Source organism: Grammomys surdaster, unplaced genomic scaffold (assembly GCF_004785775.1).
Source record: "Grammomys surdaster isolate TR1022 unplaced genomic scaffold, NIH_TR_1.0 126219, whole genome shotgun sequence".
Classification (NCBI taxonomy): Eukaryota; Metazoa; Chordata; class Mammalia; order Rodentia; family Muridae; genus Grammomys; species Grammomys surdaster.
Window position 1 is genome coordinate 33,538 of NW_021621022.1, and position 12,648 is coordinate 46,185.

At 43.4% G+C, this 12,648-nt stretch overlaps 1 protein-coding gene across 1 annotated transcript in view; it reads right to left on the reverse strand.

Annotated features, from left to right (window-relative positions):
- Window positions 1-12,648, reverse strand: part of Tnfrsf19 (TNF receptor superfamily member 19) — a gene marked incomplete at its 3' end in the record, with an annotated part of 80,720 nt that overhangs the window by 33,531 nt on the left and 34,541 nt on the right. Inside the window, exon 4 of the mRNA XM_028758848.1 lies at window positions 4,101-4,279. Coding sequence (XP_028614681.1) covers window positions 4,101-4,279 — 179 coding nt within the window. The remainder of the gene's footprint in view (window positions 1-4,100; window positions 4,280-12,648) is intronic.

Genomic DNA, 12,648 nt, shown 5'->3' on the forward strand with positions numbered 1-12,648 from the left:
GGAGGATAGAGTTTATTTCAGCTTACACATACAGTCTGTCACTGAGGGAAGCCAAGGCAGGAGAAACTCAGCAGGAACCTGAAAGCAGCAACTCAGGTAGAGGCAATGGAGGAGTGTTGCTTACTGGTTTGCGCACGTGCCCGCACACACACACACACACACACACACACACACCACACACACCACCTGCCCGGGGTGGTACCACCCACAGTAGGCTGGGTCCTCAAACATCAATCATTAGCAAATCAAATGCCCCACAGACCTGCCTACAGGCCAATCTAATAGAGGCATTTTCTCAGCTAAGATTCCTCTCCCCAAACAATACTCTAGTTTGTGTCAGACTAACATAAAACAAACAAACCCATAAACCAGGCCACAGCCATCTGAAGCCTTGCGGAGTGCAAGGCCCGTGGCTGTGTGTGTGTGTGTGTGTGTGTGCGTGTGTGTGCGTGTATGTATGTGTACATATGGTATGTGTATATGCGCACATACGGTATGTATGTGCATGAGTGGTATGTGTGCACTGGGCAATCCTGTCTCATATCTATTCCACATTTACTAGGCACTGGGCATTCTCCTGGGAACGTTTATGCTTTGCATGTTTATTCCTCTAATAACTGCAGGATGTTAAGATTCTCAGGTGACAGCTTGTGAGTTACTGGCAGGAAGTCAATGTGCACACCTGGAAGCCAAGGAACTGGGTCTTTGTCATCACTTAGCCTGTGGGCATCGAAGACAGCAATGAGCACACACAGACACATACCACACATGCACAAACACATACATACATGCATGTATATATTCACACACACCACATATGTGCATACACATACCACATATACACACATACAACATACACACGCTACATGCACATATGTACATATACACACTACACATGTACCCACAACATAGCACACACATACATGCACACATATGCACACATATGCACACACATACACACACAGGACATGCTGCATGAGCATTGCTAGTGCATTGCTTCCTGGAGGCCACACCCAAAGGAGCCATCTAACTTTCTCTTGCCATGGCTGTGTGTGTGTGGGGGGGGGTGAGTATGTATGTGTAGATATGGTATGTGTATGTGCATAGGTTGTATGTGTGGAGTGTGAGCACATCTGTGTGTGCATGTGGTCACAGAACATCTCAGTGGGGTTCTTTAAAGCCCAGGAGGCTGCTTTGAAACACCAAGTCCCCAGATTGTGCCTTCCAGCCAGTCTCTCAGATGCTGCCTCCCCAGACTTGCAACCGGTGGAGCCTCAGTTAAGTTCCTTTCCGCAGATAAGACAAGACACGCACAGACATGCTTCCATCACAGAACCTAGATCACAGGCAATACAAGCAAGGCAGAGATTCCAGGTATGTTCTTCAATTTAGGCTTGCATGAAATTAAAACTCTATTAATAGCTGGGCATGGTGGTGCATGTCATCCAGTGTGGAGAGAGAAGTAGAATGGAGAGTTCAAGGTTACCCCAAGCTACACTGCAAGATCTTGTCTCAAAGCAACACAGAAGAACAATTCCCCTCAAACTGTCAACACGGAAGAACAATTCCCCTCAAATCGTCATAACTACATAAGTTTACAGTCATAACTTAGAGTTTTGAAACTATGGTATATTTTAAAATGACAGACTTGTTAAGACATAATTCACATACTATATAAGTCAACCAAAGGGTATTATTATAGTCATGGAGCTGGGTAACTATATTTATGATGGACGCTCTAACATTTTATCATCCCCAGAAACAAAAAGCCTAACCACTACCATCACCCCCATCCTTCACAAGGCTCCCCACCCAGCCCTCAGCCCAGGCTGCCCACGTGGGTTTTCCATATCTGTAGATTTGCTGTTCTGGGCATGTCCCAAAGGTGACCATTGGCTGTGCAGCCTTTTATGAGTGTCCCTTTCATTAAATACAGTATTTCTCAGCTCCGTCTATGTGAGGTGCCAGCATTTCCTCCCTTTTCATTGCTGAGGACAATTGCAGTGTTCAGCTCTACTCTGTGTTGCTTACCCATGCATCAGCTAATGGACATTTGGGTTTCTCTGAAGTCTTTCTAGAGGGATGCAAGGAATACCAAAGACTAGGTAGGTCACGTACTAAAAAGAGAAATCATTTCTCATGGGTCTGGAAGCTGGGAGGCCCAGGGTCTGGATGGCAGAAAAAGAGGCCATGAGAATCAGCCTTCTTTCTGTATCTTCATGAAGGAAGAAACACCATGTCCTCACATGGTGGAGGGTGAAAGGACAAGAAAGAGACAAATTCCCCCTACTAGTGTCCTTAGCCAGGTCAGGAGAAAGAAGCTGTCAGGACCCAATTACGGCTTTGAAGTCTAAGGTTAATCCATCATGCAACAGCACCTAAATTCTAGAGAGGACTAACTCACTCCACAGCAGGATTGTCCCAGCTTTCTCGTTATTATTATGTGTAATGCTGCCACAGACATCCGTGAAGCAGATTTTTGCATGCACAGCAGTTTTCAGATGTTTTGCTTATAGGTCCAAGCTTAGAACTGTTGTGTCTATGGTATCTGTCCATTTAACTTCTTGAGGAAATGTGTCAGCATGTTTCCGAATGTGGCCACACATTTTACATTCCCACCAACCATACAGGAAGGTACCCATTTCTTCACATGTTACAAACATGTGTAACTGCCCATCCATGGCTACTCTAACGGGCGGGATGGAGTGGATTTGGATTTGCAACTCCCTAGACTCAGGTACCTTTTTTGTAGATTTGCCATTTGATTGTATTATTGGAGAAGCATTTTCAAAGCCTTTATTCTTATTTTAAGTGGATTGTCTTTTTGAATTATTGAGTTGCAGGAATTCTTCATGTATTGTTGCTGAGAGTATGATGAGTTAGGTAGTTCCCTCTGCAGAGACTCAGAACTTAAGAACCCGCAAAAATAGCAGTCTAAAACCAAACACACATATGGTCGGGTGTCGGAGAAAGGTATGTTGTATTTCTTCAAAACTAAAAACTTTTGTACCTCAAAGACAGCATCCAGAAAGTGAAAGTCAGTCATAGAACAGGTTGAAATGTCAGTGAATCCCACATCTGATGGTTTAGGTAGCAGAAACATGTGGACCTCCCAGGGTGCATGTCAATGAGCCTATGGAAGGCTGTCCCCATTCACATCTGTCTCTTCTGCTCTATCGTCTTCTGCTCAATTCTCTGGTGACTCTCTGGGCCTCTTGGCAGAGGTATGTATGTGAGGGTAGTACTGGACTGAACCCAGAGCTGTGCATACACAAGGCAAGCACACTGTCACCAAGCGACACCCTCAGCCCTCTCTCTTTTTTAAAAATACTGTGAGATGGTATTTTTCTTTTTACTTTAGACAGTGCTTATTCTTTTTAATATGTACATGCTAAAACTTCAATCTGAAGGAACAGTACTTACTGGGGTAGAAAGGGAGAGCAACTGTGGGACACTGGGTAATGGGCAGCAAATACATTTAGATGTGTTAAGTTCGAGATGGCATTTTTCAAACATTTATTTCAAAAACTTATTTGGGGGAGGGGGTGTGTCATGGTATGCACGTGGAGATCAGAGGACAACTTGGGGAGAGTTAGTTTTCTCCCTCTACTAGGAGGGTCCTGGGGTTTGAACACACGTGGCAAGTGTTCTTATCTACTGAGCCACCCTCTTGGCCTAGCCTTAAAAATCAATATGATGCAAACTCCACGTGGTAAGAAATCTCTGCTACTTTCTCCTCTGACCTATTTCTGGACAGGAGGGAATGTCCACAGCTGAGGCTTCTGTGGTCATTTTGAAAAGTACATTCTTTTGTAAGCTACATGCCAATTCCTTTGTCCTTTTGTCCAAGTGTTTGTGTTTACTAACTTGTAGGAACTCTAGGTTTGCAGGACATGCCCGTTTGTTGGTGTGACTGTTCTACCTTATCTCAAGTGCCTGGCACAGAGTAAACTCACAGGCTGTAGAAGGAATGAGACAAAAGTTTCAAAAGTTGCCCAAACATCTTCAAGTTCTTATCACGGTGCTTTCAAGTTTAGAGGGAACAGAGAAATGCCTTGGAAACCATTGAATTAAATAATAGAAGAAGTGGCCCAACTCACCCTGGCAAGCAGTCCCCGCAGACAGCATCACTGGTGTGTGAACAGTTGGCCCTCTGAAAGCGATTCACCAGTGCACAGTCCACGCATGGCTTACACTTCTGGAAGCCCCAGTCTTCCTTGAACCTGTGCGGCCTGCAGGGCACACACTGTGCATCCTCCCCATAGCCGAAGCCACATTCCTGTGGGGATTAGTGGGTAAAAGACAGCTATTCAGACTCTGCAAGCTTGAAAATGGAGAAGCTGCTGGAATAAAGAAGACCCACCAAGGCCCGCCTTCCTGGGCACAAAGGCAGCCCTTTCAGCAAGTTCAAATGTGTCTTCCCTGGCTAATAATCTCTCTTGCGGCCAGCCCAAGGGTCCTTAGCAATCTACTTTATTCCAGAGGCGGTGAGCATGTGCATAAGAAAAGGTCTCCCACTGGGGCATTAGGGCAGAATGGCACTTTCTTCTCCCCTAATTAAGCCAGCCACGTGACCGCTCAGAAGCTGAAGCTGAACTCACCCATCAAGACGGGAAATAAGCACATCAGTATTGAGTGCAGCTTCAGAGGACAAAGGTGTGAGAGATTTCAAACTCCTTAAAACACTGATTAGCATTCTCTGTGATCAGAAGGGTTGTTACCTATTTGTTCACAAGCTAGAGCCTGGGATGAGCCTCAGAGGTAGAGAGCCTGTCTAGCAAATGGGATGCCCTGGGTTCAATTCTTAGTACTGTAAGCAAAACAAGGCACCTAAAGGTGTCAAGCCTGAGGTGTGATATATATATAATATACATGATATACGTGATATATGATATACATCAGGACGCTGTTTTTACAGAGATGAGCAACATGAAAGACTCAGACTTCCACAGTTGGAAGAGCAAGATGACCTATAACGATCATATGACTAAGACACAGCATAAAACACAGGTTTTGTTGTGTATTCATGAGTCCATGAGGCTGATGTCTCAGCTGGTCTTCAGTATATATCAGGATCCTGAGGAAGGAGGTTCTACTGTCCATGAAGGAATGGGCTTGCCAGTAAGAGTGAGAGAGAGCACGGGTGAAAAGTGAAAGCTTATTCCTTTTTCTGTGTTTTTTATTTAGGCTGCCAGCATATGATATGGCCCACATAAGAGGTGGATCTTCCCACCTCAGAAGACCTGAATTAAAAGTGGCTCTTCCCACTTCAAATGATCTAGTGAAAAACAATCCCTTCACAGGCGTACCCAGCCTCTTGGATTTAGTTCATTCCAAATGTAGCCAAGGTGACAACCAACAATAGCTAGCACAAGTCCATCCCCTTGTAAACGTGACACAATCTTATCTCCTTATGTCATGCATAATTTCCAAATGAAAACAGTAACTAGGTCATAATTACACACTACATGATATAACTGTTCCACACACAATCACAAATGCATTATATATTTAGCTAGGTCATAATTACACCTAATATGATGTAACTATCCCTCATAAACCGCAAACACATAATAAATTTTAAAATAGGTGACAATGTCCCTTGAGGGACATTCTTTTGGTATCTCAAAACTTAAATATAGTAACTAATGATGTTCTCTTAATTCGTGTTATGTTATATGATAAAGCTATCAAAGAAAGAAAACTCAAATATCTGTGTAAACACATTCTTAATAAAATATGACAGAAACACTCATGTCAATTATATCCCTCACTCCCTGCAACTGGTATTGTGAGCTTAGCTGGTATTTATAACCGCCTTCCTCTACTACCCATTCTGAATTTCCTCCACCCTTACAAGCATCTCAGCAGGTCCAGGCTCTTTTCCTGGAGGAGTGACCCATACCTTCATTCCTGAGGAGTCTGCACCCTTTGTCATCCTGCTTGGGTTAGGCTGTTGTAGTTTTCCATTGACTTTAATCACAGGACATGGTAGTTCCAAGAGTCACACTAAAGGATCTCCTGCACTCCAGACATAACCTTTCCTACCTCCATTGTGGAGAGGCATTCCAATTTCCCCATGGTAATTTGGATCAATTACCCCTCTGAACACTGTTATTCCTTTCTTAGCCTCTTGGCTTAAGGGCATCAGAAGCCCTAAGTGGCCAGAGGCAGTCTCAGCTTCCAGTTCAAAGGAATGTTTGTTGTGTTTCCTGGCAGGAAGACTCCCTCCTCTGGAACCCAAACTTCTAGACCAGCAGGTTATGTGACCAGGAAGCAAAAATGTTCCTAGTGGGTTATTAGGAGTGATGGTGAATGAAACTATTCCCTTTCCACTTCTGATTCCTGGAACCGTGGGTCCTGACTATGGGAGAATCCATACCATATACTGGTTGCTGATTAAAAGCATATACCATCTTCTGGAGGACCCTGGCCTAGCCCTTCAAGTTGCTACCACATAACTGGCACTGTAACTGTGTCCTCAAAAGGTCATTCTTATCTTTCTATAGGGCCAGCTGCTTCAGGATGGTGGGGAACATTGTAAGACCCGTGACTTCTATGATTGTGGGCACACTGCCAGACTTCTCTGGCTGTGAAACGAGTTTCTTAGAAACAATACTGAATAAAACTGTGAGAGTGGATTAGGCATTCTAGAAGTTCATGGATGGTAGTTTTAGCAGAAGCATTACATGTAGGAAAGGCAAATCTATAACCAAAATAAGTATCTATTCCAGTAAGGACAAAACATTCTTCTGCCCGTGGAGGAAGTTGTCCAGTGTAGGTGACCTGACACCAGGTTGCTGGCTGGTCACTCTGTGGAATGGTTGTTATATCTGGGGCTCAGAGTCGGTCTCTGCTGTTGGCAGATCTGGCACTCAGCAGCAGCTGTAGCCAGGTCAGAGTTGGTGAGTGGAGGTCTATGTTGTTGACCCTTTGTATAACCTCCATCTCTGCCACCACAGCCACTTTGTTCATGTGTCCATTGAGCAATGACAGAGATAGCTGAAAGAGGCTGATCATCAGAAAGGTGCAACCTATCTACTCAATTATTGAACTCCTCCTCTGCTGAAGTCACTTTTCTATGAGTATTTACAATGCGACACAAGTATCTTCACATCCTTTGCCCATTTGGAGAGATCTATCCACGTCTTCGCCAGATGTCTTTCTCACCAATTTTCCAATCATGCTTTTTCTAAGTCACTGACAATGGAGCCAATCCACTGACTATAGCCCTAATCACTAATCAGTAAACAATCACACATCTGGCCATTTTCCCTTCCAAACAAAATGCCTGACCATATGTACTGCTCAAAGTTCTGCTCACTGTGAAGATTTCCCTTCCACAGTATCTTTTAGGGTTGTCCCAGAAAGGAGTTGTAATGGGGCAGTTGTCTTCTTCTGGGCAATGCCTGCATAATATATAGAACCATCAGTAAACCAGGCCCTAGTCTTCTCTTCCTCAAGTAACCAATCATAGGCAATATTCCATGAGGTTACAGTGACATTCCTAGGTATAGACAGCATTATAATGGGAGTAGAGACCATAGGCATTTGGGTAACTTCTTTGTATAACTTGCTTGCGCCTTCAGGACCTGCTCGGGCCCGATCATGTATGTACCCTTCTGTTTGATGATAGATTGCTGCTGTGCAAGTTCTGTTTGAAGTCCAATAACACCCAGCTCACGATGCATGCTAACTTGGTGGCCCATTATCAAACGTTCAGTTTTCACTAAGGCCCAAAATCAGGCCAAGAGCTGTCTCTCAAAAATAGTTGTCTGCAGATGATGGTACCTTGCTCCAAAACCTCAAGGTCTCTCATGAAATTTGCCAATAGGGGCCTGACAAAGGCTCCAACCAGCATCCTTGTCTACCATGGATACGAGTATCATTGGGTCTAAAGGATCATATGGTCCAAGTAGTATAGCAGCCTGGACCTGTTGAAAGCCTTCTCCTGTTCAAGGCCCCACTCAAAGTTAGCAGCTTTCCAAGTCACTTAGTGTATGGTCCAGAGTAACATACTTAACTGAGGAATGTGTTGTTTCCAGAATTCAAGTAGTCCCACTAAACATTGTACTTTTTTCTTGGTGGCAGGAGGGACCAGGTGTTAATAACTTATCCTTCGCTTTAGAAGAATAGCTCTTTATGCCCCATACCACTGGACTCCTAAGAATTTCACTGAGGTAGAAGGCCCTTGAATTTTGGTTGGATTTATTTCTTATCCTGATACACATATGTGTTACCAACGAGTTCAAAGTGGTTGTTATCTCCTGCTCACTTGGTCTAATCACCATAATGTCAATATAGTGAACCAAAGCAATATTTAGTGAAGAGATAGATAATCAAGATTCCTTTGAACTACGTTATGACACAGGACTGGAGTGTTAATATATCCTTGAGGCAAACGTGTGTAAAGGTATACTGCTGATCTTACCAACTGAAAGCAAATTGCTTCTGGTGGTCCTTATAGACAGGTATTAAAAAGCCATTTGCTAGGTCAGTAGCTGCATTCAATGTACCAGGAGATGTGTTCATTTGTTCAAGTTAGGACACCACATCTGGTACTGCAGCTGCAGTTGAAGTTACTACCTGACTGAGTTTTCAGTAGTCAAGTGTCATTTTCCACAATCCATCTCTCTTCTACACTGGCCAGATGTGATAGGAACCACCACCCTGCATCTCTCAAGTCCTTGATGGTGGCACGAATTTCTCCAGTTCCTCCAGGGATTTGATGGTGGTTTTGCTTCACTGTTTTCCAAGGCAGAGACAACTCTAATGACATCCATTTAGCCTTTCCAAGCATAATAGCCCTCACTCCACAGGTCGGGAAACCAATGTGAGATTTCTGCCAACATCTGAGTGTATCTAACCCAATTATTCATTCAGGGACTGGGGAAATAACCACAGGATTAGTTCAAAGACCACTGGACCTATTGTGAGTCAGGCTTCAACCAAAACTACATTAAACTTACTCAGGCATGGTGGCACATGCCTTTAATCCCAGAAGATCTGATTGTTTCCTTTCCACCAAGTATACAGTTATCCTTATAGAAGGCCGTAGGTCCCTCTTGGGAAGGCCAGAGAAAGGTTAATAGTGAAACTCTTGGTTATTTTATCAATGTCCTTCCTCAGGGAACCAGGCCTTTCAATTAAGGAGTTCTGTATCTGCAAACTGACTCATGCCTGGCAACTGGTTACAGGCTGAGATTCCCTTCTGTCGTGATACAATGTAGCCTTTCTTTCATTTGTTTGAGTTTTTTTTTTTCTTCCCACTTATACAGATCAAACAAAAATACAGTAGGCTTCTCCTTTACTTCATACCTGGAAACACCATGACTGACTAGCCAATACCAAAGGTCCACACAAGTTATTCCATCATAAAAGTCACTTTTCCCATTATGTGTCAAACCATTATAGACAATGCTTTGTCTGTGCTGGCCATTTACAATAACTACGATCACCTTCTTTGACCTTTTGGTACTGCTACCTAGCCCCTGCTACATCAGGATCCAATGAAACCTATTGTATTGAATTTTTCCATCTAAGCAGCAGCATCTCCAACCCTAAAGTGGACCAAGCAAAAGGCTGATAGCAAAACTCTTCAAATGTGCTGGTGCCTCTTTCAGCATTTTGCATCTTGTAGGATTAGTGAGGCGCATGTCTTCTGGACCTTCCCAGTGTGGAGGATTAGGTTTTACATGGTGTGTTCAGTCTAGCATTACAATTACCTCTTGCCTTAAATCTTTCCTCAACACTAACAGAAGGGAAAACAGGCATCTCCAACTCCTTTCCAGTAGGCCCTCTTTTGACAAATGCTTTACCCAACCATTCAAACAAACTTTGGACAGTTTTTGTTTGTTTGTTTGGTTAGTTTTTTGGTTTTTTTTGAGACAGGGTTTCTCTGTGTAATCCTGGCTGTCCTGGAACTCACTCTGTAGACCAGGCTGGCTTTGAACTCAGAAATCCGCCTGTCTCTGCCTCCCAAGTGCTGGGATTAAAGGCGTGCGCCACCACTGCCCGGCTCAGTTTTTTTTTTTTTTAAACTGTACAAGCTTCCATATTAAACCTAGAATCTCCACTCAAAGGGCCCAGATCAATAATCTCAGCCTGATCTAGTTTTATGTTCCATCCACTATTATCCTGCACCCTAAAAATCCATTCCCACGCACATTCCCCAGACTTCTGCTTGAATAGGTTAGTAAACTCACTAAGTTCTTTAGTTTGCCTCCTCCTGGTGTATACTTTCTAACTCCCTGAGCCTGCTTAGCCTTTGGTCTGGCTGTACGTCTGGAGGGGGCTCTTGGTCCTATGGGACATCAGTATGGTCTTTCCTGGCATCTCCTTCAGGGAAAGTCACTGCTGGTTTATCAGACAATAAGGATTAATTTCCTTAGTCAAAGGTGGAAAAGGCTGTATTTCAGGGGTGGGGTGAGAGTCCATCTTCTGTTAAGGGGGGACAGACTACTTCCTCAGGTGGGATTAACCCTTGAGAATCTCAACCTCAGTAGCGCCCTCCCACCCATCTCCATCCCACATCACAGGATCTTGTTCTTTAGCAATGAATACCCTTACTTAATGGCTGATACCCTCCAAATGCTGGAACTTGAAATTTCTCCGTAATTCAGTCAACTTTATAATGAGAGTTTCCATCTGACTTTCCACAACTCGAGCTCTGTGGCTGCCCAAGAGAAGATTCTTTTTTTCCAGGGCACACTTATAAACCTTCAGACCACTTATGTGTATTTGGAGGTGGCCAGTTTTATTGTTGAGTTTATTATTGTCCTTCACCATCCTAGGATGCTAGCAATTGGTTAATTTGATCACAGAGCCCATTCGTTTCCTTTGTCAATTTATTTAGAGATGCTAGGAGCAACCAACCAGCAGCCTCATTTTCTCACAAATTGTCACAAGTTTTAGGTACAGACTCACCCAATCCATTGCCTCTCACAATTGTTGAACTGGGATAATCAAATGCACGGGTCTCCTAAATTTGCAAATTAGTTCACAACAGGGGCTTTCAGTACTCTCTCTGAGCTTCCAGGAGAGGCCTCAGTAACTGGAGAGGCGTCAGTAACTATAGGTGTTGGCCAATTGGAAAGCTTATTGCAGATACTTAATAAATTCATTTGTATATTTCTGTTGCTCTAGAACCACTGCTGGTACCAAAAATCTGTAGTCAGGATCCCCTAGAGGAACAGAACTTATAGAATGAACACACACACACAATTTATTTGAAAGGCTTACAGGCTGTGGCCTAGCTATTCCAAACACTGGCTATCTACCATCAGAAGGTCCAAGAATCTAATAGTTAGTTAGCTGTTCAGTCCACAAAACTGCATGTCTCAGCTTGTCTTCAGTATACATCAGAATCTTAAAGAAGCAGCGTCCAATGCCAGGGAAGGAATGGATTTTCCAGCATGAGTTAGAGCGAGCAGGCAAAGGATGAGAGAGCTTTCCCCTTCTACGCTGCCAGCAGAAGATGTGGCCCATATTAAAGATGGATCTTCCCACCTCAAAAGATCTGGATTAAAAGTGGGTTTACCCACCTCAGATGATTTAATTAGGGGGAAATTCTCTCACAGGTGTACCCAGACTCTCGTCTTTTAATTAATTCCAAATGCAGTCAAGTTGACAACCAAGAACAGCCATCACAGTTAAGTATGACAGAGAACTATACATTAGACCCCACAGGGAACATCACCAACCTGCATATGGCATTGGTTATTATAGTAGAATTGCTTCCCAAAGGTATCCATTCCTCGATCATTGCTTGGTCATGTGCAATGGGAGTGGGTGTGGCTTTATGCTTTATGAAGTTCTTACAGAGTAAGCACCCAGGGTGCTTGGACTTTCCCCTTCATAATTAAGATATATATATATATATTGAGAACCTGGGCAAAGACACTTCAGATTGGACACAATTCTTAACCGATGTGCTGAAAATATAAAAGCATATACATGCTGTGATATCTTTAATACTCCAAGTCCAGTTTTCCTAATACTTTTGCTATTGTGCTGTAGAAGGTTGGAAATCAGAGGTTTCCATGGTAAGGACTGGGAGTCGGTGGACTCGTGTCCAGCCTACCATCTATTTGAAACACACTAGTCCCTGGTAATCTCCTACGGAAAATTTGCCTCTAACTTTAAAGCCAGAAAACCACTAGAGTATCTGTTAAAAAAGGAATCATGACTCATGGCTTTTATATTTTCCTTGCAGAGAGTGCTTAAGTAAGTCCACAGACATATGTGAGATGCCCCAGAGTAGGGATAAGACAAATCTCTTAGGGCTCCAGTTTCTCATCTGTATCCCTAGATGCTAGAATATAGGGCCCCCAGCCTGTGGGGAAAAAATCCCCATTTGTCCATATAGTTTCATCCTTAATTTTATATAAAACCATCTAAGCTTCACTTATTGGCCAAAAAAAAAAAAAAAAAAAATTAAACCCAAACCAGTCCAAGGACAGACAGCCTGTGATAGAAGCTAGTCATAAAGGATGGGCAAAATCCACCCAGAACTCACTAATTATCACCTTCCCACTTAGCCTACTACTGTAGCCCAAAGTGGCTTCTAACTGCCAGTCAGTTTCCTGCCACAGCTTTCTGCAGGGATTCTGGTGTGAACCACTACATCTCTCAAGAGTACACAGCCTG